The following is a 26,059-nucleotide window of genomic DNA, read 5'->3' as shown; positions in this document are numbered from 1 at the left end:
GTGACAATAGCAGTCCAGTCTTGATGCACTTTGTACATATTTGCTAATAATATATTTTTTCACCAGAGATTTATATTTACACAAACACATTTATTATTATTATTATTATTATTATTATTATTATTAAAATTAATGATAATAATAGTAATTAACAGAATTTATATAGTACCAACATAGCATGCAGTGCTAAAATATTCTTTGTATATTTGCTTAGCTCTGAAATCTGACATAGCTGTATCTATTTGCCTGCACTCTCAGAATCACAATGAGAAGAGTCTTCAATATGAGCCAGTCAGGTTTTATTGCATGGACAGTGCTGCTAATCTAACAAAGGAAGCTTTCTTACAGGAGGAAAGAGTGTGCTTCTTCATTATGCAAACTTGAGGCATGTGAGGGGACCAAGCTTTATTGCTTTCCATAATAAGGAAAAATTAGGTCACTCAGCTGGCTATGCATTACAGCAGTTGAATCAAATAGCTGAATCAACTCAATTACAAATTTTTTGGCAAGTGAAACAATTCACAAATATGTGTTTCAATTGTGTGTTTAGCTGTTTGGCAAATTTTTATATTTAAACCTCTTTACAGCATGCATAACAGAAATAAAATAAGTCACCCACACAGTTGATCATATATTCTTGTAAACTGAGGGGCCATGAGGCTGTTATGTCAACAGCAAGACCAACTATATCTATTCTGTACACTTACAAAGGGAAATAAACTAAAATGTCTTGTTGCTTTACAACATGGTATAAGTTCACTCAGTCCTTTGTCTTCCATGAACTCAGAGTCCACATTATAAAAATCATCCTTAGTAGTGTGCTTCAAACAATAAAAATGGGGAAAAAAAGAACATTTTTCACCCAAGAGACATTGTATTCGTCTGTCATTTGCAATCCCTATATATTGTACAGGACTGTGTAATATGTTGGCGCTATAAAAATCCTGTTTTATCCTGTAGGTGTTAATATGCTTATTAATGGCCAATATGCCAGAGACTTCTGAAAGTCAGTCTGATTTCCCCAGATCATGTGACCCCCCCAAATCAGCTGTTTTTTCCCCACTCCATACTCCATCCTAACGTCCAGGATTTCATAGAATGATTGTAGGACATTTTATCAGATGTTTATTTGTCTCAAAGTTATGCAAATCAGTCTCAGTGAGCTGCCCAGAATTACAGGTGCATGGGTCACAAATATATGAGTACATAATCATTCCACTGTGTATAATGAGATTCCTGTGAAAATGGTTGATATGTTTCAGTAAAACATTAGTCACAGATTGCATCGTTTCAAAAAGAACTAAGCAGCAAATCTACATTTCTATCTATATAATAATATAATAAAGGGTCTTCTGCTTCAAGTGTAACAATAAAGCCTCCGACTTAAAATATTTAATAATTGATTGTATTGATCGGTTGTAAATTTGCACATGGTTTCAGTAGCTTCATTTTTTAAATGCTGATTTCATATAATTATTATAATGTGCAGTGAGCTCTAATGTAAGATAAAACCAGGGCAAGAGGTTAAAACACAGCCATGATAAAATTTTATTACACCATCTCTTCTAGCCATTACTGCAGGAGGTAGCACAGATGTGGCTGTGCAGGGTTTGGGTTGACATGAATCTCCCGGCACCTAACCTAATTTATGGTGTGTCTGGGAAAGCTTCAAATGCTGTTTCCAGCATGATAGATTGGGGGCAAAAAGCCCTGCAAACAATACGCTCCTTAACTTTAGTTACATGTGTGGAAAACCATCTGATTTCTCTGTGCCCTGGCTCGTTCTACCCATAATTCAATGCACATCTTCTCTTTGTGTCATTACCCAGGATACATTGCTGACACTACTGAGGATACAATTTTCGGTTGTGGCAGATACATCTCTTTTGTCAAATATTTATTGTCAAGGGAAGCCGCACTTTAACATAAAGCACAAATCAATGTCATGTCTAAGCAGTGAATTACATGTTTCAGAAGGCATATTATGCTGGCAAAATGGCATGAGAGAAAAAGTTGGCGGAAGACAAGACAAATTATCTTATGAGTTGTGCAGAAAAGCAAAATGAAAGTGATTATCTTTCTATTTTTATACAATTACTAGGAATGTTCATGACTTTGCGAGAACATTTGTACTATGCTGATTTAACCTCAGTTTTATATTGTTATTATTATTCTTCATTTTTATAGTGCCAACATATTCTGTATCTTTTTACAATCTGGATAAATCACAAATTTGGCACACAAGCAATTAATTTCATGCTAAAGCCAATTAAATCAAAAGTGTGAGGGCCCAGGCCATATTCCTTTTCAATAAAAAGACATATAGCAGACACAGTAATCAGTGAAATGTGTTGCTTTATATATTGCCCACATATCACCTATACTTTAAATGTGTTGACACAAATTAAATTCTGCTTTGGTGCTATAAAAATTATAAGAGGTTACTTTGAAGGTTACTCAGTCCTTTGTAAACTTTTTTGAACAGCAATTATATTTACCATATCATCCAATTAGATCTGTATCATTCCTTAGATTAATGTTTCTAAACCAGGGTTCCTCCAGAGGCTTCTATGGCTTTCTTGAACTATGAGCAGTTTGTGCCTCTCAGGTCGGTTTAACGGATTCTAATGATCTTTTTGGCTATCTCTAATGGTGGTAGCCTTCCCAATAGCAGTAAGTGTAAGAGCCAGCACTGTCAGTCTTCCAAAAGAAAGTAGGATTATCCCATGTATTGCACTTTAAAATGTAGCAAATCATACTTCAGAGCAGAACAAATATCTTTTCTGTAATAAACACATCCAAAGTTCTGGTACACTTTGTGCAGTGTGAGTGTACCCTACCTAAATTGCATTGGTATGGTAATGACACAAGAAGAAAAATATTTAAATATGCAGAGATGGAATACAGGTGAAAAAGCTACCCAGCCCACTAGATATTAGCCAAACCAGAGAAAGAATGCCAGTCTAACTAAAACTTAAAAAGTTTCCTAAAAAAATAAAGATGGAAATGCACTTTTAATTTAAAATAATTAATTTAAACTGTTCAGATCTGAGTACATGGAAAGGGATTTTTTTGCTTGTGTGGATATTCTATTGCCTCCCAAGTTGCACGATCCACCTTCAATACAACAGACAAGAGGGGGGAAAAAGAACACCGAGGCCATTGATTGTATGTCTGGATGATCTTGGTGTCACTCCCAGAGCTCTAATCCCTGCCCAAGTATATCCATGTTTTCCCATCCGTATAACAAGCAAAGCAAATACAAAGAGATTTCCGAATGGCTGGGTCACAGCTTTAATTAGATTTCATCCAAAAGGTGCAAAAATTAATATAACAGAGATTTCTGTTGGCCTTTACTATCACCTCTCAAGAGAGTTTGTGCATTTTATATTAGCAGGAGTTCAGCTAGTGAAGAAAACTTTAAATAGTCCAGACACATATGAGTGGTGGAAGTATGCTGCACTCTGACACTGACTTTTAATGATCTCTAAAATGAGAACAATATTTGCAATAAATGATAACACTAAAAACTCAAAAACTCATATTTGCACAACATGATTAGTGCTAACTTTGAGGACTTTCACTCTAGTTGTAGGGCTAAAACTTTAGTAATGAGGAAAAACCTAGAAACACAAATGTTAAAATGTCATTGACTTGAGTTCTGCTATCTATGCCATGGTGACTTTTGACTGTGACTTAATCTGTTCGCACCAGCAGTTAATTTTTACCTCGGCTCCCTATTTCTATAATATAAAGGCAGATAAACATAAGTGCTTCTTCAGAGTTGACTTGGACAGGTCTTTGTTGTTGTTTTACTTTTGACTAGACACTTCCATAAAAACATTATAACATTTATATAAATGCCACACAGTCTTGATTTAAAAAGTGGTCATTCATTTAACAGATCTGTTTTTTAGTGTAAAGTTATAACACCATGTATACGAACGCATAATATAAGAATAAATCTATGCACCCTTACAAAATGATCATTTAACTTGGAATTTGGAGTGGTGTTTTACCATCTGTCTTTTGGCAGGATGTCATCTTGTCACCATGTCTCTAATATGTTTTAGTGTATCCTTACCATGGCACGCTCCCTAGCACACATGACATCTGATCTATTAGCCTGCTCTAATAGGGTGATAGGTCCCTCTGTTCCCATACCCTGCAGAAGGTCTGCTGTCTGAAAATGTTGCCTCTAATCTGATTTGTGAGGAGGTCCCTGGCTGTTCATTCTTTTCTTTTCCAATAAAAGCGGTTAAGTTGTGATCAGGAGCACTGTTCTGGCTTTGCAATGTAACACTCTCCTACCAGCTGGACTTGACTTTTTCTGTAGCTGAAGCACAGAAACCAAATACAATTACAAACTATTAAAACAATCAAGGTGTTAAAGTAACATCTGGCAGTATTTACTTAACACAAAAGTAACTTACATAAACTATTCAAATTTATCATTTTAGCCTTACATACTAACAACACAAACCCCCTAACTTTTTGTGATATGTGTACACTGTTTGTGTGCGTAGTGACTAAGTTACAACTTAGCTTTTGATTAGATTATAAAATAAGAATTACTGAACATAAAGAAAACTTGTGCCAGACAGTAACATAAAGTGATAAAAAAAAACCTGTATTATACTATCTGGCTGCTGCCCGGATCAAAAACTATTATAGGATGGGGGAAACATGTAATCCGTCTAAACAACCAACTGTCTGGCATAAGCAATGTCACCTGAAGATAAGCTTCCTTTGATTTTGAGACTTGCACAGGAAGTCAAGTGCACTCTTTGGCAAATTAGGACAGTAGTGGAGTTCAGGGATGGTATGTACAGTCACATTATGGTGTCTAAAATAAAGTAAATGGACAAAGTACAGGTTCATTTAAAAGTGCATAAAGTAGACACAGTTGTTCTATGGGGTGAAGGAATATTAGTCAATTCACAATTAATCTGTTATGTTAATTTTTTTCTTTAAATGTGCAATTATACCAGTGCTTTGCAATATTTTATTGCATGTATAAAATTATCATTAAATAAAATTATCATTAAATCACTATAAAGCAATCAAAGTAAACATAATAAAAGAAAAGCAGATTTGCATTTGTATACATTTATTCCTGCCGTGCAGTTAATGAGCACACATCAATACTTTTCTTCTGTTAGCTGAAGAAGAGTTCTTAGCAAATCCTGAACGCATGCATTTTTTAATAACTCAAGTTAGTCAATAAAAGGTATCACTTGTACTACAAACTTTCTGCATTAATCAGTGTCTATCACAGTACAAGACTCAACTGCTTCTGTTAGCTGATAAGTGTTACTATTGCTTTCTACATTCAGCATCCTGTCAGTACATGAGTCTGATGCATAGAGTCTGTGTCTTGGGTCTGGGTTTTTGTAACTCATGCAATGCTTAACAAATGTCTAACAAACCTGACCCCAGTCAATCACCTAGCTATAAATCATTTTTAGTGACAATGGTATCACATATAACATTTTTGAGACAATATGAATTCTAGTTATATGGCACAGATAATTGTACAGTCTGCTTTAACCCATGACTGTGGTCATCATATATCTGTGTCTAATCCCAACCCCCTGCAGTTTTTAGTTTGGGAATTTACATTTGTAATATTTGATATGGAACGGTGGCAAAATTTAACCATAGTCCAACATTTTCAAGCAATATGGCCATTTCAAGCAATACGTATGCAAGTAGGATTGATGCCAAACTCTGGTGAGGGATTTCTAATATATTATTTTCTCTGCCAGGGGGATGTCTTGCAGCACTTGTGTCACATTTAGCTGTTAAAGAGGGTCTGATGTGTCAACAATCAGCTTTTTTACCATGCGCCACATGTGCTTTTTAGCCCTAATGAGGCTTTTTTAAACAGTTTCTGCAACTTACTTTTATAAATCCAGCGAAATAGAAGATGGGATATAGACAAGCTGACTGATGTCCAATCTAGTCAACCACAGCTGATCAAGAAAAGGTTTTGACACTCTGTGACCTCTTTAGACAACTTTCAGTCTCCTCTTGGTCAGGACTGATCTAAATGAAACAATCATCTATTCAATATGGATTTTACCCAGAGAACGTGAGTTGTCCCCCAGAGATAAGAAAGGCTGAAACTATCTTGCTTGGCTGAAACTATCCTGCACGTCTGTGTAACAATCATTCTCCAGACATTAGTATGGTTTGCCAAATCATACCTGAGAAAACACCATACAAATTAATGGCAACACGCTAACACTGAAAGAGAATAAAGTGCATTCAGAGGAAGAAACAGATGAGAACATCAACAATAGGCCAATGATAAACAGATCAGTGGATAAGGAGACACAGCAAGCTCTGGGACACAGACGTTTTATCTCTGTCTTTGTGCTATTCCAACTCAGTGATAAGTATGAAGCTTAATCAAATATGCTAATGATAGTCTATTGGGAAGATACAGATTCTGTTCAACTGGCAAGGCTGAAAAAACAAAATATATTATGCCTATGCTCATCTCTCACATTTCATGCCACCTTTATAGCTCCTTATTTGCAAAACAAAAAAATGAATATTATTCACTCTTAAATAAAGCTCGGTCAATGTTAACATATTTTCTATAGGTTATTTGGGGCACGCATGAATTAAAGGGATAGATAATGATGCAAAGACTACTATATACTTGATTCAGCCAGAAATGTACCTTTATTTCCATGAAGATGAAAGGAAGAAGAATCTGAAGAATGGTGGACACTGCTGGCACCCCTGTGGAACAACCTAGGAGTCAGGTTTTTGAACCCGTCTGAATAATTTTCCCCAGGGACAACCAACCAGCACTACACTCAACACTGCTGCTTCATCCAGACAAAAAGTGGCAAATCCAATAGCTGTCATTGGCTGTCATGAGCTGAATAGCAGATTTAGTTTTTAATCAGAACTTGCCATATATGATTAACTATCCACATAATTCAATCTCCATACTAAATTGATTTTACACAAATATCTGACAGATTAGATCATAATACAGTTCATTCTCAAATACATTTATTTACAATCTGTTGACAATCATACGTTCACTCAAAACACAGTCTAGGAACTACACTACACAAGCCATTTCTTCCTGAGCATTGCAGGAAATGTGCTGCATCAACCAAGGACTAGTAAATTGTTTTTTCCATTTTGTCTGTTTTATAGATTAAATGTATTGTACTCCATTTAAAAAACAAGTATGATATTGATATAAAAGATGGAACTGCTGTATTTCCTTCTGTGCTGCCATTCCAAGTTTAGTATCACTGTTATCCATTTAGATAGTAGATATGGCAAAGCATAGACATTACCAAATCTGTATTCTTTATTTCTCCCAGTCATATATTTGGAGTTTCAGAGATTCCCTTCTTGTCCAACATTTGTGGCACATAAAATAATGAATAGTCTGAAAAATTAAAAGCTAAAAAATTACTGGGATAATACTGTAGACAGCTACTGAAAATTGAATCACCATGAAAGTTGAAGAGGTGAAAAACATAAAACTGACTGTATAACAAGAAAGAAACTGTTACCATGGATCTAACTCATGGACTTTGCTGTGACCTATTCACTCCTTTAAATGCTATTGATTTTGTTGAAGAAGAATGAAAGTAGGCATCTTGGTTTCCAAGAATCTAGTGAGATTTGTAGAAAAGTGTCAGTTTAAAGCTACCCATACATAGGTTGATTTATGAAAACTAGGGTATAGAAAACTGTATGAGAAGTATTCTATCACACGCGGATACCAGGTGTAGCTTTTATTTTCTGAGAATATAACACAAGGAACCCAATTTAATACTTTGAACAACAGCTCGTCTTTTGCTCCAATTTTCCATCAGTCACAGGGAAACCTACATGAATACATGAATACATGCATTAATATTTGAAACCATGCAGTTTAGTATAAAGATGACCTGTGACTGTAAGAGAGTGATACGGAGGGTTGATATACTGCTGAACATGTTACAGTCTAAAAAACGTTTAAATAGTTTCGATTGAATATAAACATATAAACAAGGGAAGAAGAAAAATCCATACTTATACTGTATTTTTTAAACAGTACAATATTGGGACCAGGAGTTGGGAACTCAATACATTTTTCCTACCATGCCATAGGTCAGGGTTTTCAAACTCCAGTCCTTGAAGGACAATTCATATAAACAGAACAATTTTCTCTTTGTTCACTTCACCTTTCTCAGTTTACTGCTGCCTGTTTTAAAAATAAAAATGTGTGCAGATCCTGACCAACAGGGAGTGGAGTTGTGCACCCTGCTATAGACTTTACCGTTTTCTAAGAACTTTGTTTTTACTTTTATGTTTTTTTATGTTGAAAAGGAATGACATACAAAGGTAGTGCTCCACAATTAATTAGTATAACATGTAGCTATGCATTTTTTTTTTACACTCCTATTTTCAAGGAGACAAATAACAAAACACACCCTGGGTCTATAAGTAGTTGCCCCTGAAACCTTTGACATTTAGAAAACTAGGAAAAGGAAATGCCAAGGTGTTGCAAGCACAACTATATAGTAGACTGTATTTGCTAAATACTATGGAAAAGTAATAACTAAAATGTAAGTGGTTGCTCTGGGAAACATCCATTTTACTGTTAGGTGCAAGGATTTTAATTTGAAGCAAAAAAAACAGAGTCAACATCTTTTCAGCTACAAACCGGCTCAAATCTTCACTGATACTGCAGCAATTCAATGGTGTTCTGTTGCACTGTTGACCAATTAGAGAAGCTTCTGCCTACAGGCATCGGTGGAACTAGTGCACCCTGCAGTTTTTCATAAGCTGCCTTTATTAATGTGAAATTGTGTACATTTTAATAGGCATATTTTATGTGCTGAAAACATGTAGTCACTGCTAGTGCCTGTCCTCTGCTTGGTATACTGCAGTCTGTGTCCTCCACAGAAAACGATTCAGTAACAATAGCAGGAATTCTAAATGCACTTCTTGACATTCCCCACCCCCAGCTCTATTCTACAGGAGTGACAGTGTGTAAAAAATGAGCTCATGAAAATGCTCTAATTTGTCAGAACAAGATTGTAGGTTGCTGCTAATTGCAGAGACACATAGTGATCCCTGCCTATTGAAGTGCACTGCTTGATTTCTGAATATATAGAGACTTAAACATCCTACACCTTTCATAGCTCCCAAGGGGCACCTTGAGGATGACAGCTCCTTGAAAGTTGTTAGCAGGGGACTCTTTACCTCCCTCCCAGCATGCATGCTTTAAAACTTTTTTATGGCTACATTGATACCATTGCAGAGCAACAGAGCTGATCCTGTAAGGTGGTCCATTGCCTTGGGCGTTTTGTATACTTTTTGTGCCACTTTTCACTCACATGAAAAAGACAAATTCTAGTACACATAATAAGTTGTGTAATGGGTATGGCATTTTAGAATACCCACAAATTTATTTGTATGATATCTGCATGACTGGACGGAGTATGCAGAATTCCAACCTATAGGTGATTTTTTTTTCCAGTTTGTATAATTATGTCTGCCAAGCCTAAACAAAACTGAAGAATAAGTTCTAATGGGTTTAAGTAATCAACAGATTCTAAAAACTCATGCAGAATAAAGCCTCTTTCTGACATGCAGACTACAACTCTGTGGTTGCCCCAATATGCACCAAGGAGCAGTTTTCATAGTCAGCCACAACATTTTAAATGCTTTGTTTTGTGGTTGAGTGCCCATCTAAGGCCAAATTAGCATTTGCATTTCCTAGTGCCAAGAATTTTCATTTAAGGGTGCCATCAGGTAGCATTTTTACTTGTAACACGGTTACAGATATTACTATATTCACCCGGTCCTCCTAAAGGTTTGGATCTCTTGATTGGCCAGGCCAGAACAATGTATCTGCCAAGCATGCAAGCAGTTAATAATTCCTAGCAGCAGGGGGTTGGCTGGTATACCCGTGAGCAATAAATAACATACACCTTTCTCCTGTAAGTTGTTTAATGCTCTTAGATTGTAAGCTCGTCGGGGCAGTGTCTTCTCTTCCTCCTGTGTCACTGTCTAAATCTGTCTGTTATTTGCAACTCCTATTTAATGTACAGCACTGCATAATGTGTTGGTGCTATATTAATACTGTTTATTATTCCTATTATTAATATTAATATTATTAATAATAATATTAATAATAAAAGTACTTTAAAAAACATTCACATTCACATGAAACATTCACAAAAAACATTCAGGAGGATGTAGTCTATCAACTTCGATGGAACAATAATATATCATAAAGAACTAGAATCTAGTAAGTTGTCAGGCTGAGCATAAGGTTTTCTTCTGTATCCGTAGGGAACATTTAAAGCATACCAGTAAAGGACTGCAAATAGAGCCGGGGGTTATCTCAAAAGGAAATCTGGTTTTACTAAATTGGCTATTTATATTTCCTAGTAGATTACTTCAAAAAATGTCTGAGATACAACAGAATGAAATTGAACATTAAAAAACTTGAAAACTGCTTTTTCTGCAATAATTAAAAAAAAAAAATGGTATTAATCTTGTTTATCATATGCTAGCAAACTAAAGAGAGGGAATCACGATGCTGAGAATAATAAAGTGTAGAAGCTGACGTGACAGTCATGTCAAAAGAGTAAAATGCCTCTTAAGCCCTTATTTAATTGGTACGAAAAAGCAGTGTAACCAGGAGTAACCCATCAAAAACATATTTTAAAAATCTGATTATACAAAACAGGTAAAGGTTGCAGTCAGTTAATGCCATCATTAATATCTGTGCTTCAAAAAATATAATGGTTATCTTATATATTTGGCCCATTACATTTATAGTTTCAACTATAATGCTCAGTGTATTAATATCATTTTATACATAGTTTATAGGCCAAGGTACACTGCCAGATTATGTTAACCATTTATTTCTATACAATTTAAACCTTTAAAGCTATTATCAACTAGAGTTCCTCAAAATCAGTTTCCTAATACTCTATAGTATAAAATAACAATGATTTGATATAGGATGTTACTAGCCAGTTTGTATTTAATTACCATTTCCAAAAATGTAACTTTGAACTCTATTATTTAATAAGTAAGCATTTATAAAGGTTGCCTGGCATTTTCATGGTGCAAGGTGTTCCCAGCAGCACCTCGGCATGATGCCTTCCCATCTGCAGTTTGCACTCATGTCTCTTGCGTATTTTTGTTTAATCAATTCCTTTTGTTAGAATGCAATCAACTCCAGGTTTGTAAAGGCACATAAAACAGTATGGACCCAAGCCAAGGCTATGAACAAAGCTATGAACAATGCAGTACTTCCCTAAGAATGAGGAGCTATCAAGACTAAGTGCATTAAGAGTTCAACCACAAAAGTGACGATGAATATAGTAAGTCAATCTTTTCTGATAATCTTTCTTTTAGTGGTTGTTGAGGAAGGCGGTCTTGCATTCTTCACCATCCCTTTATGAATTACATCATCATTTTACATTGCTGGAAGTATTAAATGCTAATTGCTTTCATGCCACATTTCAACACACTTATCTTCACGGCTTCATAATTTCAATCTATAGAATCTCAATCAGAATCCTCATTTTAAAATGAAACACTAACATGCATCTAAATTAATTTTAAACCTTGGCTATGGAAGCAGACTAAAAGGCTGATAAAATGTAAGAGGGACTATGCAAAATAAAGGGCCAACATTTTGTGCAACTGCTAGATAAGGAAATTATCCTTGCCATAGACAGGTTCATTAATGACCATTTATTAGCTGATTGTGGAACACTATGCACAAAAAGAAGGGCATTTCAAAAAGCTAAAAAATAACCAGTTTAAATGTATGGGCTGCCTTTACTGAACTGCAGAATACAGCACAAATAACACTTATGCATCTGCACAACACACATGTATGTAGCCTTGCTATTGCAGCCATGTGACTCTAAACCTTTTACAGAACAACTTAATAAAACTTTAGTATTATCCTTTTTTATGTAGCTGTAATTATTCCACAAGAGTCTGGCATGTTGACTTATGTCAAGAAGTGGTCACCCAAGACTTACCAGGTATTCCCTCCTTAAATATCTAACCTCACACAAGCTTTTATTGGCATAGTATGCTATGTCTGCCAGCTGGCATTCCAGGTACAGGTAGGTTTCAGGTGAACTATGACTTGCTGACCCTAACAGTCTATACCTGCTCATCTCTAATATACAGAACCAAAGGCTCCTATTTTAAAAAATGCCTAAATCATTCAACATTAATATTGGAAAATTTTAGGGGAAATTCAACCAACTTGATTCTCAAAGTGCTACATTATATACTGTAAAAGACTTCTTCACCAACCACTCAAGTACTGATAAGTGCAGGTCTAAGCATTAGCAAAACCAAAATGGAAATAAGTGCATGCATTTAGCTTGCTGATAAACCAGACATTATGGATCTGCCACACTAAGACATAACTATTTCCCATCCAAAGTACACTTGTGGGTACAGAGAAATGATTCATACTCATGAAGGACTAAAGTCAATTAACCTTTCTGCTGTGATTTCCAACAGCCTGCTTGTAACATTCCTGTTGCGTCAACATTTCTTATCATTTATGACAAGAGGTCTATTATCCTCCAATCATCTATCAGTCTTCAAATGCTAATGTATTTTTCTCTGCAGTTCTAAAACATTAATAACATCATTTCTTGATAATGGGTCCAGTATGACTTGGTACATAACATTTAAAAGGGCCTCCACTAAGCACTGTTTCTATCTCTCTCTTAGAAACCTGACTTTTATATACAACAATCTACATCAGTTCTTATATTGTTCTGGGAGTCAAGTGAATGCACATTACAAAGTTCCTTACTATAGTATGTAACACACAATCCATATCAAGTATGTAAAATTATGGTCTGTCTATTATACTTTATATCAGGCAATACACAGCCCTATGTCTCTTTAGACAGCACCCCGTATTGTCAACATCATTATAAATGTATTGATCATCTGGTTATAAGTATACGTTTAGGTTTACTGGGTTTACATATTAAGGCTGTTTTAGGTTACACTTAACATATATACTCTTTAACAACAAAACATCCCGCACAAACAAAAGAAATGAAATGCTAAAATTTTATTTGTTTTACATCACAATCTAAAATGTTATGTAGATCTCTAATCTAAAAAAAATCCACATCATACTAGATTTCACAATAAAACATTGCTGGATCAAATATAGTTGTATGATATTAATGATACACTACCTACTGGTCAATGAAGTTAAGGAAAAATTGACATCCTATAAGACTGCCACGTTAACATATATTTAATAATAGGACGTTTTCACATTCAAAGAGTAAATTTATATGTAAGACATTGTTTTGGCTTTCACTCACTTTACAACCATACAACAAAGAGACACATGACGTTCTTTATAATTTAAAAACCAACTGCTTTATCTTTGCTATGAATCCACCTTGATTTGATATTAAATAAAGCACTGACATATGTTTTTCTTTAGTTATAAGAAAGTGACATTGGTTAAATCAGAAAAGTGTGTGTACAGAAGGAAAGAGACTGAAGAATAAATGAAATAAACTTTCTTTCTTTTCTTTCTTATTTGTGAAGCAGGAAAAATACCTATTATGACAGGAAATAGCTCATTAGCCAGCAGGTCCCTTTTTATTACAGTGGTTATGACGATTTGTCCCAAAAGTAGGTCAAAAATAAATCAGACATCCTGCTCTGTGGTGTACAACGAACTATTTGTTCAGTAATTTTTATGTTTTTGTTCGGGCATAGCAAGCAATTTATTGTTCAGATGCTCCCTTGCTGTTTTTACAAAATATACATACTTTGTTCTCCATGTTTTTGTGACTGTTCTATGTTCTTCTAATGCCCCATTAACAAGCACATACTGCAAATAATACTTTGCTGTAGTCATGTGACTCTTATACATCACTGTCATTTATTCTGTTATCCATGCACTTTATTAAAATTAAAACTTGGAGGTATAATGACTATGCTCATTAACATCGCTTTGGTTATATCTATGAAGTCAATATGTTAGCAGTAATGTTCTATGCAGATAAAAAAAAATATAATCCATGTAGCAATTGTAAATGTGGTATAGGTAATAATTAATTGGTGGCAAGCAGTAAGATGGTCTCACCTCATTATTACATTACTCATTATTTGTCTTCTACAGCTTGCAACACGTCATAGTCTGATTGTCGTTCTCCGTACAAAACACTTTAGATTCACCAACAACTATGTACTTGTCTAGTGGCTATCTCAGTCAAGGCTGAAACATGTGTCTGTATCCTAATCTGTATTCTCTGACAGTGCCTGTATACTGATCTGACCTGTTTTTGTTATTGATTCTGTTAAATAATTTTATTAGTGTTAGCTTCTGATCCAGTTTGTCTTTCTGTATTGGCTTCTGCTTCTGTATGTATCTGTTGCTCCTGGTATACTTCTCTCTCTTCCTGTCTGCTGAAGACATGCTGTCTGTTCTTTTTCATCTGTGGTTGTCCAGCTTGGCATTCTCAGGGACCACATGCTGAGAGTTTTCCTGCCCAAACAGGTTCATGGTACTTTGAATAGGTGTCCTTGGATTTTGCTTCCTGATGAAAGCCACCTTCCAGCTGATAGAATGGTATAGTCCTTTCTGTCTCTGTTGTTCCTATACTTTCATGTATGCCCTGTCTTTAGAGTTACATTCTAACACTATGTGTTTGCAAATCTGAAGTTTTGCACAAAAAAAAATCAGACTAGTATATATGTGATCAGCATAATTCTATTGCCTGTACTACTTTATTACCAGTACATAGAGTCATAAAAGTAATTTTAAATATAGGTTTCTGTGTTGCTGGGAGACAAAAAACAGAATGATACCTTTTCATATTACTTGTCAGTTGATGTAAGAAACTTTTAAAAATATGCCTGTTGTGATTTGCTTTTTTTTTAACAGTCAAATAAAAGGTCGCCATGATAGAATATTGTCTATACATTATGACAAGGTCAAAACCCATATGCATGACAAAACATGACGATAAGCCAGTTATTTCTAAAATAGGGCTGTCATTCAAATCAAAAGTAGAAAGGAGGGATATAAATCTGCCCAGAAAGTTGTAATTTTTGTTCTAGTCTTTCTGGCTTTTTCACAAGGCTACAAAAAAAAACAATTACAATTTTATTATAATTCAGTGGCTACTACTTATTCTTCATTTTTACTGCATGTAACATTTTCACCATATAGTACTACAATAGAGAAACCGGCTTGAAAAGATTGGTGTATCCAATGTGTTCCTACCTTTTTGAGCTTGCCACTCTTGGTTCCCACAAAGGCCAGGGAATGATTTTTGTAGACATAGGCAATAACGGAAGTCATTCTGTCCCGATCCTCTGTGAAGACTGGGTACCCTCTAACCATTTCTGATACTCCCAAGGGGGCATTCATGTCCAAACCACAGAAATCATCAGCAATTGTTATGAGCTGTAGAAAACATAAAACATTATACAATATTTATTGAATAGAAAAGATAGAATATTTATATAAAAAATCCAAATTAATTATTGAAATGTTTATTTCTTTCTGTAATTGACCCCTAGGCACGCAGAATTTTATATTTTATAGGTCCATTAGGCAAATTTAGGAACACAGTATAATCTATTATATGTTGCTTGTTGAGTGTAGCAGGTTGACATGGATTGTGGATTGTTGGATGTAGCAGGTTGACATGGATTGGATTGTATTAGGCATGTAATGATGTAATGTCCTGCGTGTGGTCCTGAGGTCAGTTTCTCTGTTGTGCCCGATTCCAAGCTTTGAAATACCTGTCTCATCTGAAAACCTCTACATTAATTATATAAAACATAAGTATATTTTATTGTGTATGGCAAATATAATATTTAGTATATTGCACCAATAATAATATAACAATAATGTGCTTAAAACTGGATTTTGTGGAATCCAAGGATGCTTAATTTGAAGAGCAATTTGCTGCTGAAACGATAATGGCATATACTTTAACTCTTTTGTAAGTAACCCGTGGCCCTTGTGGTATTTCAAGATTTATATACTGGCATATCATGCCAACCAACTGATCACAAAGCCTACTGGGGCTTTGAGTTACTCAAGAGCTGCAACAAAAAGAGAGTTAAAAACTTTTTTTTACTTGCACCAACAGTTACATTTTCTGGACAGACTTTCACGAGTCTACCCCAAAGTTGCCTTTACAGATCTTGATACATTATAAACCTTTGTGTGTCAGTACTGCTTAAAGAAGTGGGGGCAGAACCACAAAATCTTCTCCTTAAAAAAATGAACAGTACCTAACTCTGTTGTTTATGCAAGTGCACTAGTATAGTTACAATCAAGAACTAAAAGAAACAATTGTCCAAATATGTCTGCTGATTCGGGGTAGATTCATTTTTCTAAAATCAAAACAATGTCTACATCAAGTCATTCTCCTTTTAGAATGTAGGAAAACAAACAAAACAAGCAACATATCATCCAGTCCTTGGCTGCAATTCTACCATTTGTGTCAACAGGTCAAAGAAATCATCTACATAACATGCAGAACTGAGATAGCATGAGCCATACCTATCTACTAGAGGAAGATGTACGTGTTCCTGTTAATAAACAGGCCACTCCCCGAGTACACCGAACAGACAACAGGTTTTAGAGTTTATATTTGTGCAGGAGAAGGTGTTAGAGCTGAAGAATGGTTCATCTTTAGGGAATTTGCTGTCATTTGATTTCAAGAAATAAATAAATCAAAAAGGCTGGTGGAACGCTTGTGGTATGGCAGCCTTCGAGGGCAGAATACTAACAACACTGCCTTGGGATGCACAACCTGGGATATTAATGCTGTAAGAATGTTGAGTTGATATGCAGCTTACTCTCCGTGTCCATTCTACCTTGGATACATTCGTTTAGAACAGATTTCAGGGGCAGTGTATCTATCACAACTGTAACAGGAGACTAAACATACAGTGATTAGCAAGAACAGGGAGTTGACCTAATTTATTGGGTAATGAGGAAGGCAAAAAGTTTCAGAATAAGGATTCAAGTTTGAAAGTTAACCCAATCTTTGTTATAAAATGTATATAACATACAATGTACCATTTCTATAAAACGACCTTTTTATTTTATTTTGCAACCAGCTTTGATTTTCTGGTAAAATAAATTTAAATAGGAATTTATTTGTATAAGGGCATTCTGTTCACAATGGGGTACAGAACTTTCATATCATTTGCCTACTGTCATTTCCAATGTTTTCTCTTACTAGAATGCGGGCACTAATCAAGTTACTATAGCAAAAGCATATTATTGTAGGGTGGGAAAAGTGGGGTGAGAAAACAAGTGAATGCATTGGTAGCAGGAAAGATCCCACAATTGCTTGTACTAAAACATGTAAAGTATATTTAACTGACCACTGAATAATTATTTTTCACAGCAAAGGTCCACAAACACTCTTCACTGCTCTCTGATTCTCACAGTGATTTACTAGAATCTACCTAATGTTCTGGTGTTTCCGGCATCTAAGCAATTCCTCCACAGGCTTGCTGTCCCTGGATTGCATTTTAACATTTTCAGTCCAGGAAGCCTAACATCATGTGTGGGTGTCACTTAGGTGGCCTGAATACAGATTCATCTAGCCTAGTAATTCCCACTCCTCCAAACTGACTTTACCCATCAAGGTATTTTGATATTTGCATAACTTCCAGAACCAGTCCACTACTTTCATCAGAGTTGAGGGCTCCTGAGAGTTCAAAGAGTGTTGTGATTTTTTCTAAAAGCTATGCATGGTACAGTCAGTACCTTTTTAGGCAATTGCACCAATTGTGCTCTACCTGCACTGCATACAAAAGCACAAAGACCCAGTGATGATGTCACTGGTTCCCTAATATGATAATATATAGGTTATGAAAACTGAATAGTTTAATAGAAATTTTATTTCTATGGTGATGGGAGAATGGAGTCAGAGGAACCAAAAAGAGCAAAATATAGGCCAGTAACCCTGCAGAAGATATAGAAGAACTTGTCAGTGTTTATCCTGCAAATAGGCAACACGCAGGGTTCTTGTAGTTAGACAATATATGGTTTGCATGGATTTCAGCTTTAGAGGCTGGGATTAACTTTTACATTAACTCTCCAACTAACCAAAACTCTGCAAATACCCTTCTGTAATTAAGCTTAACCTCTGACCTGCTTAGTCACCTCTTCTGCTCCAAATAAACTGGATAACATATCCTGCACCAAAATATACCATATCTGAAATTTCTACTGCCCCTGGAACTCTTCATTGATTGCAGAATATAGACAGTTGTTTCTGTTATGCCAGCAATGAAATGACCTTCCTAAAAGTCTAAATAGCAACTAAATAGCCTAATATACTATTACTATTTTCTCCAACAAAGCCACTTCAGTAGTTAGGATAGTGCTGTCACAGTGCACTTAAAGAGCTTCCTTCAGCCTTTCCCGAATAGCGGTCTCACCAAAATGATATTTCTTTTATGATGTTTGATGGTATAGCATAAACTGTAAAATACAGTAATAATTGTACTATAAATATCTTTTAATGCTGATATGTTGGCATTAGTAGCTTTCAGGAGCATTGCCAAGAATGAACATCTACCCTAGCTTTTACTAAAGGGAGCATCTCTGCCACTGTGCACCAAAATGATGATGCTTCGAGATCCTGGTTCAAGAATTCTAATTGTAGCTTACAAGGAAACATCTTATTGATTGCTGAAGTCATTGAAAATTCATTTCTTACCTTACCACCTAGTCATGGTCTATGTTATTCATTAATCTATAAGCCTTTTCTCCCCACACTTTTTTGTTACATTGGAGAAAAGGTTTCTGTTCTTCTCTAGTGTTGGAATGGAACATGTGATGGAGGCGAAGAATATTCTTTCCTGCCTTGGATTATGCACCAGTGGCACCCTTTGGATAAGTGAACATAGATAAAGGTTTAAGAAATAAAGGTATCGGGGTGTGTGAGAAGCAAGTAAGTTATGCCCTGGGGACAATTACAAGGAGGATGTTCTCTGCTTCAAACAAGCACCACCATTGTTTATACTTTCCAATCCCCCCCCCCTTGTATCTTTATTTAATATATCAGGCAGTGTATATAGAGCCTGAAGCAGCATTTGTTTTATTGCTCTGCCTTCACATGCACTCTACCATCTATACTTTCATGGATGGCATGATGAAATTATAAAAATATTCCAACCAAATCACTTGCAATGATCGCGAGCCTCATAAATCAAACATGGAAGGCATGTATGAGGGAAAGACATTAATTTGATCCTCCTCCTACACGGTGCTGGAAATTTACAAATAATAACATTCAGGCTTTTGTCATCTAGAAAAGCATACATAACCAACCTTTCCCCTGCTCATCTCTGAAAAGCACACATCTAAAATGTTTTCCTTGGAAAAGCATAAAAACGATTGCATTTATTTGTCTTCATTAGGTTACAGAAGACTTTTAAAAGTGCAGCACTTTTACTCTGATGGTAACCACAAATTGTTATGCAGTTAACAGTGACAAATCTTATGGCCATTACAGCAGTGAGCAGAATAATTGAGTATGAATTCACAGGCACCAACAGTACAGTCTGCAGTCTTATCAAATGCTGCAGTTCAATAATATAATAGTTCCAAAGTAACTGCGTAATTACATGTAACTGCGTCAAGTGCCACCATGTTCACTGATTTTGTTCTCTACCTGAGAACTAGTAGTGCAGTTTTAACATGGTGCATTAAAATAATAATCTTCTAGCAGTATTAACTATATGCACTATAAAGCACCTATTTATTATGGGGACTTAGCTCTTAACTTTTAGTAAGAAAGCTTTATGGGGTAATACATTTTTCTTACAGAGTACTCTCTCTGGTATCACCTAAGAGTATATAAACCATTGCTAGCTTTAACTGATGCAAATTTTTCAATGTTTCTTCATTTAAATGATCCATTATCCAGCTTTTAAACCCAGCTGCCTACTTTTGACATGCAGTATTCCAGTTCTTAATTTTTGACATCCTTTAAATAGAAATAAACAGTACATTTTAAAGGTTTAATCTTTTATTATGTTCTAATCGATCACCCTATAACAAATCAGAAAAAATGTAAGCAACCAATGCAAAAGGCAACCACTCATCTAAAGGGTGGCTGTAGGAAAAAATAAATGCTGAAATTCTGAAGTCACAGTTTTCCCACAGCATGTGACTGAACAAAGAAAGAACTGCATGTTATTCCTGTAAGCATGTCCACAATGTTAGACTGATAATGCTGTGCAAAGCATAAACCTTGGTTGGCTCAGAGGCTTTCTAACCATACACACTGAATAAATCAAATATGAAATGATTCGTTGGTTCAAGTGATACCCCTAACAGAGGTAATTAAAGATGCAAGCTTGTAAAACACATTACTTTCTTCACCAGACTTTAATGCGTGCCTGACAAGGAAATCTATGTTTTCAAAGCTTGAATCTTTAATAATTTAAAATGCCAGTAAATGTTTTAACTTAAACTCCTGCATTGATAAATAGCTACTATGGCACAGATTGCTGCAACTGCTATGAATCCAATATAAAGCAATATTAAGGCAGTTGCTGTATTTGGAAATGCATTAACTAACTGCTTTTACCTTTGTTTCCTGTATGTGCCTTTTTTTTTAAGTAGAAATACAGCATGTCCTTCCCCAAAAATGTGTGCTGCAGCAATAGTTTTCTAATGGTAAATTTTTTGCTCCCCTAAATATCTGTGTGACAATAATGGTACACTGCTCCTAAATTCAGAACAGAGCTGACACTATGCATAGTGTGACTGCTTGAGCTACAGTAGGATACAAAAATGTTCAAGAGGATGTGCATGTCAGTGCTGATTCACAGATCTGTAGATTTTTAATCAGCACCCTATGTAGAATTCATAACCTACATAGACTTGCATTAGTGCCATTTGCACTTCCTAAATACACTTATTCAAGTACTATTGGGTTTTTACAAGTGTGTATTAGAAGTGGTTTCAATACAAAATGAAGTGCTCTGCTAGGCTTTTGCAGCCAATTGCAAACACCTGCACAGGCAATTGCTAATGCCTGAAAAAGCTTAGCAGTGACAGTCTGTTACCACTGCTGGGTACATAGCTCTGTTAAACCATTCCTGAGTGGCACATGGATGCCATTTCTGACCTTGTTTTGAAAAAGACAGGAACATGCATGTGTCTTTATTTGTATGCTTGTTCAAGGTAAGTGACACAAAGTATTGAAGCATGTATAGTAAGCATGATATTTAGGACTGATGAGAAGAATTAATGTTGGCCTCCATTTTTCTCCAAATTTTTTTTCATCAGCTATAAATAGAGATGGTTTTTAGGCAATTGGAATTTTTCAGTTTCAAAAATTTTTATGAAAAATTTAATAATATAAAAGTTAATGCTTATTAGCAGTTTTTTTTTAAATATAGTTAAGTCATTTAGCAATGACATTAGTGTTTCCCAAGCTTCAATTTGGAAAAATCCCTCCATTCAGCACATCCTTCTTTTGCTAATTTTTTGACATAGAACACAAGCCTTTAGGGAAATAATTAAAAAGCGGGTGGCTGCAATAATAAAATTATATGCTTGCTGGGCTGACCTCCCAATCAGTCACTTTCAGTCTAGTATGTCATTTCCTCATTAGCAGAAATAAATTGGATTATAGCAGACCACCCTCCCTCACTTAGGATCCCTGTACAATGTTGCACATGTAATTAATGGATAAAGATTTCCACAGGGTCCCTATTGTTTTGGTCATATATTAGAATTTGTACATCTTTATATTCATTCTGGACATTCAATGATGGTATAGCAATAGTTTTACATTAGCAAATATTTTATTATCCATAATAACCAATTATAAACCTAATTCTGCTTCAAATTGGAAGTCATACATAAAAAAGACAATCATAAATGACTATCCATACATTTCCAAGAGCGTATGGTATGTTCTTACATAAAGACATGATGATAACTGCTTAAAGCTAATTTTATCTTTAAATTGAAGAAAACCATCTGTCAGTGCATTTGGTTTGATACGGAAAAGACGAGACAAGATAAGCGTTGACCATACGTCACTAGCTTTTGTATACAATATAATAAAGAAGAACAAGTTTGCCTTTATCCAAGCATTCAATGACTAAGCACCAATATTTTTATGTGTGTGCTTACTGATCACTTCATTTTGCATGCAGTCAAATGACAAATGTATTCTCCACAGATGCTTGGCCTTTGAAAAATAAAGAATTTATTGATATATATTAACAGGTTCTGTATAACCTAGTTTCAAACCCCCTCTTGTAAATGATAACAAATTCTCTATTTACTGTATCTACAACAATCACAGGGACTATGAAAACTGCAAATGATGACAAATTGTTCCAAAAATGTATTTTTTTTTTTTTTTTTTTTACTTCAAAGTGTCTGATTTGTCCTCCCCCTTTTGTTTTTTTAGCAATGTATACAAAGGTTAATTGAAAATGACTTGGGTCCCTGTTATGTAAGACCACAGAAGAATTCTCTCTATTCCCTCTATTTTAAGCATTGCAGCTCTAAAAACCAATACTTAAAGAGACTCTGACACCAGCTTAGGAAAATTGCCATTATTGATTTGCAATCTGCTTTTGACTTTGCTAGAAAATGTAACTTCAGAAAGAGTCAACTGTCTAGCACAGCCTTCTATCTTATTGCATATCATAGCCCTCTCTTCTTCTGGTCTAATAACTCTCCATGATGGCCAAATTCTGAATATTACTTAAGTGAAAGCCCCGTATCTTTTAGGTCTGCTGATATCAAATTTAAGATGGTAGCACCCCGCCACAGTCTCAAAGCTTTTGGATGCCTACAAAAGGGAAGACTTTCAGATAACATAAGAAATGTACATATTTATCTGTAAGATTGTTGTTAAAATGATTGGTCCAGTGACAAAGTCTTTCTAGGGCTGGAGTAGAAAACCCTACAAATGAGCGAACACACATTATTATAAAATATAAAACTAATTCCTGGTAATGTGAGAATAATGTGAGAAACAGTAACCTGCTTATTATCAATTATATATGGAAAATGTAACCTGGGAAAGGTTATGTAGTTTTACAAGTATAAGTTAAAGCCAACTAAATTACAATAATGAGGGGGAAGACTGACATTTTCACCATGAGGATGGTTGCCAGGGAGGATTAAACTAAAACACAGAGGCCTGTAGTAGCTAGATTCTGCCCTGGAAAGTGCAGCTGGGTTTCCAAATGGTATTTTTAATTAACTTCTTTTTTATAATTTTCCTGTGAGTGTATGCTTCAGTTATTTTTCTTCAGCTTTCTTTAGCAATATCTACCCGAGAACTAAAAAAAAACTGTTAAACAATATTCAGTGTAAATTTAACATTTACTGTTGTATAATCAATACCGGTTTTGCTGCAACTATATAAACATTTCAATCTGGACAGCTTAATAAATTTAGAATTGTATTCTTGGTATTTGGTTTGTTTCCACTGCTTGACAATTTGGAAATAAGTAATGGTTGATAAAAAATATTTGTTTTTGCCCTGGGCTGAGTATCCTGACCTCATTGGGATAACATTGTTAACGTTCTTTTCTTCCTTATTTACAGTACAGTAATCATATATTATAAATGAAGGCATAATTAATGAAGATGTATACAAACAATAGAATTTGACCTCTTGGGCTCCCTCCATGTTCCAGTTGCTTACTGCTTCATTGAGACTTTGTCTAAGAAACTTTGCAAAATTAAAGAATTGATTGGCTGGCTCTGCCCGGTTAAAGGGAGAAACTTTATGAAAATCAAATCAGTGCCTCTGGACATGAAGTCCTTTGTGTGTTTCTCTAGCATGTACAACTACGCATATCTCAAGGCAATGAACTTCCTGACAGGTATAGTTTTATGCTGTCCAGCACAATCAGCCAAAATAAGGTGGAATGTAAAGAATAGGTAGTAGGCCACATTGTTTTGCAAGTAACATCCTGGGAATCTACCTACACTGGTAAACATGCTCTACCAGACTTCTGTATTGAAAAGCCTTTTGTTTGCATACACTAATGGCACAGTCATTTTTGCTTGGAAGTAACTTATTACCAAAATATTGTTTCCTTATACCTATGCCATCCAATACTATGGCCTCTCCATATAATTTATGGTAAGCAGCTTTGGAAGTTATCATGATTCACGTTGATTTACTAAAGAAAATTATCACTCTGTAAGGGACAATTCGGTTTAGTGAATGTGGTAAAAACTCACTTTGTAAAGAATGCCCCATTACATGCAAGGAAACACAATTGCAGGCAAGCCACTGAAGGCTCCTTCATACAGTATTGTGGTAGGGGATGGGATAAGCAGATTTCTAATATAGGAGATTGCAAGTCTACAGACATTTTATCAGCTCTATGAAAACTTCTGTTCCATAACAATATATTTTACACCATTTCAGTCCGTACTTTCCCACCTTGATGCATTAATTTACCAACACAAACTGTCCTGCTCCATTGTTTTCTTCATAACCTTTATCTATTCTTCCCTTGTGTCCTCTACTGTTTTCCCTACTGTCTACTGAACCACTTCGCTGTATTTCTGCAGCATTTTAGAAAACAGGAAAAGCTTGAATATAGTAATTTAATTGTCAGAACCTGATCCTTTGCTAAAAAAGCAGGAACAGCACAGTGCTGCTGCATTTTTGACCGACGTGTGATTTATTCGGACAAGACATCATTAGAGAATACTGTTAGCAAGCAAAAAGGTGACACCTTCTCATCTTAAAACTCAACTCCCCGTTAAATTATATTATATGTATCTCTCTTCTGCAGAACAATTTCCTATTTTTGTAACTGCTCTCAAAGCACTTTCTCCAGATGCATTTATTGCTTTCCATGCCTGACTAATAAATGGAGTTTTGTGCCTCTTGTTGAAAAAAAAGTATGGCAAGTTTAATTCATAAACTTTTGTTAGTTTCACAGAACATTGGCATAATAGAGCAAATGTAATCATGTAACTCATCCTACTATGGTCCTAGCAGTATGTATATAGAGCAAAATAGACCGGCATTGCCTAGGGTGTTGCAGTATGCATGTTATTCAGCAAGCTAGTGATTTAGACTACGATTGGCCTATGGTTGCCATGGTAACTGTCTTTCAATTTGTTAAATGTTTTGTTGCACTTTTATAACATTTGTAGTGCGTAGGAGGTGCCATAAGAATGACAATGCTACACTTTTGGAGGAATTCTTGATGAAATGCATGAGTATTTAGACAAAGACAAGCACTATATGTACAATTGTATCCTATGTTTAGATGCTCACCAAAAGTACAGGAGTTTCTAAACACATCACTCACTAGATGGCAAAATATTGGTTCATTGAACTGAGAGATCCTAAGAAGAACATCTGTCATTGTATTGTCTAGGTAAAGCGTACACATGTTATGTTGGCGCTGTATAAAAACAAGTTAATAATAATAATCTGCTGTATGCAGCAGGTAAAAGACATAATGCGGTATTGCGCTGAAAACAACTGCAGAGGTTGCAACTGAAAACAGTGAAATATGCCGCGGGGCCAACTTTTTCTAAAATGTGACTGGACTACTGACAGATATAAAAGCTACAATGAATGCAGATCTGAAAACATTAGTATAAATAAAGCAGAACTAAACCTAATTTGTAAAAAAAATGGGTACAGGCAAGTTCTATTTTGAATAATTAAACTCTTGTACACATACACAAGAATTTCACCATTCCGGTCTGGCCAATCAACATGGCTGTAGATTGTGAAACCAGAAGAAGACTGGTAAAGTTGTCAGCGCTGGCGATGGAGTGAGAACAGGTATGTTTACATAAAATAATTTGTTAACAGGCAGGTGAGTTTGCTTTCTTGTAGAAGGGACATTACCTGTTTGCTTGTACCATGCAATAAATAACCTGCCTGCTCACAATTTTTAATGTATAACTTTAGTTTTTTCTTTGAGCATTTCTGTTTTACCTATCTCTTTCAAAGTTTTATGCTGAACAAATAATGATTTTTCTTCCTCTTCACCA

At 35.4% G+C, this 26,059-nt stretch overlaps 1 protein-coding gene across 2 annotated transcripts in view; it reads right to left on the bottom strand.

Annotated features, from left to right (window-relative positions):
- Positions 1–26,059, bottom strand: part of PLXNA4 (plexin A4) — a 431,579-nt gene that overhangs the window by 344,919 nt on the left and 60,601 nt on the right. For both annotated transcript variants that reach the window (XM_072401850.1, XM_072401849.1), the window contains exon 3: positions 15,287–15,469. In XM_072401850.1, coding sequence (XP_072257951.1) covers positions 15,287–15,469 — 183 coding nt within the window. The remainder of the gene's footprint in view (positions 1–15,286; positions 15,470–26,059) is intronic.

The sequence above is a fragment of the Pyxicephalus adspersus genome, chromosome 2 (genome assembly GCF_032062135.1).
Source record: "Pyxicephalus adspersus chromosome 2, UCB_Pads_2.0, whole genome shotgun sequence".
Taxonomy (NCBI): domain Eukaryota; kingdom Metazoa; phylum Chordata; class Amphibia; order Anura; family Pyxicephalidae; genus Pyxicephalus; species Pyxicephalus adspersus.
This window is presented reverse-complemented; position numbering and strand designations above follow the sequence as displayed.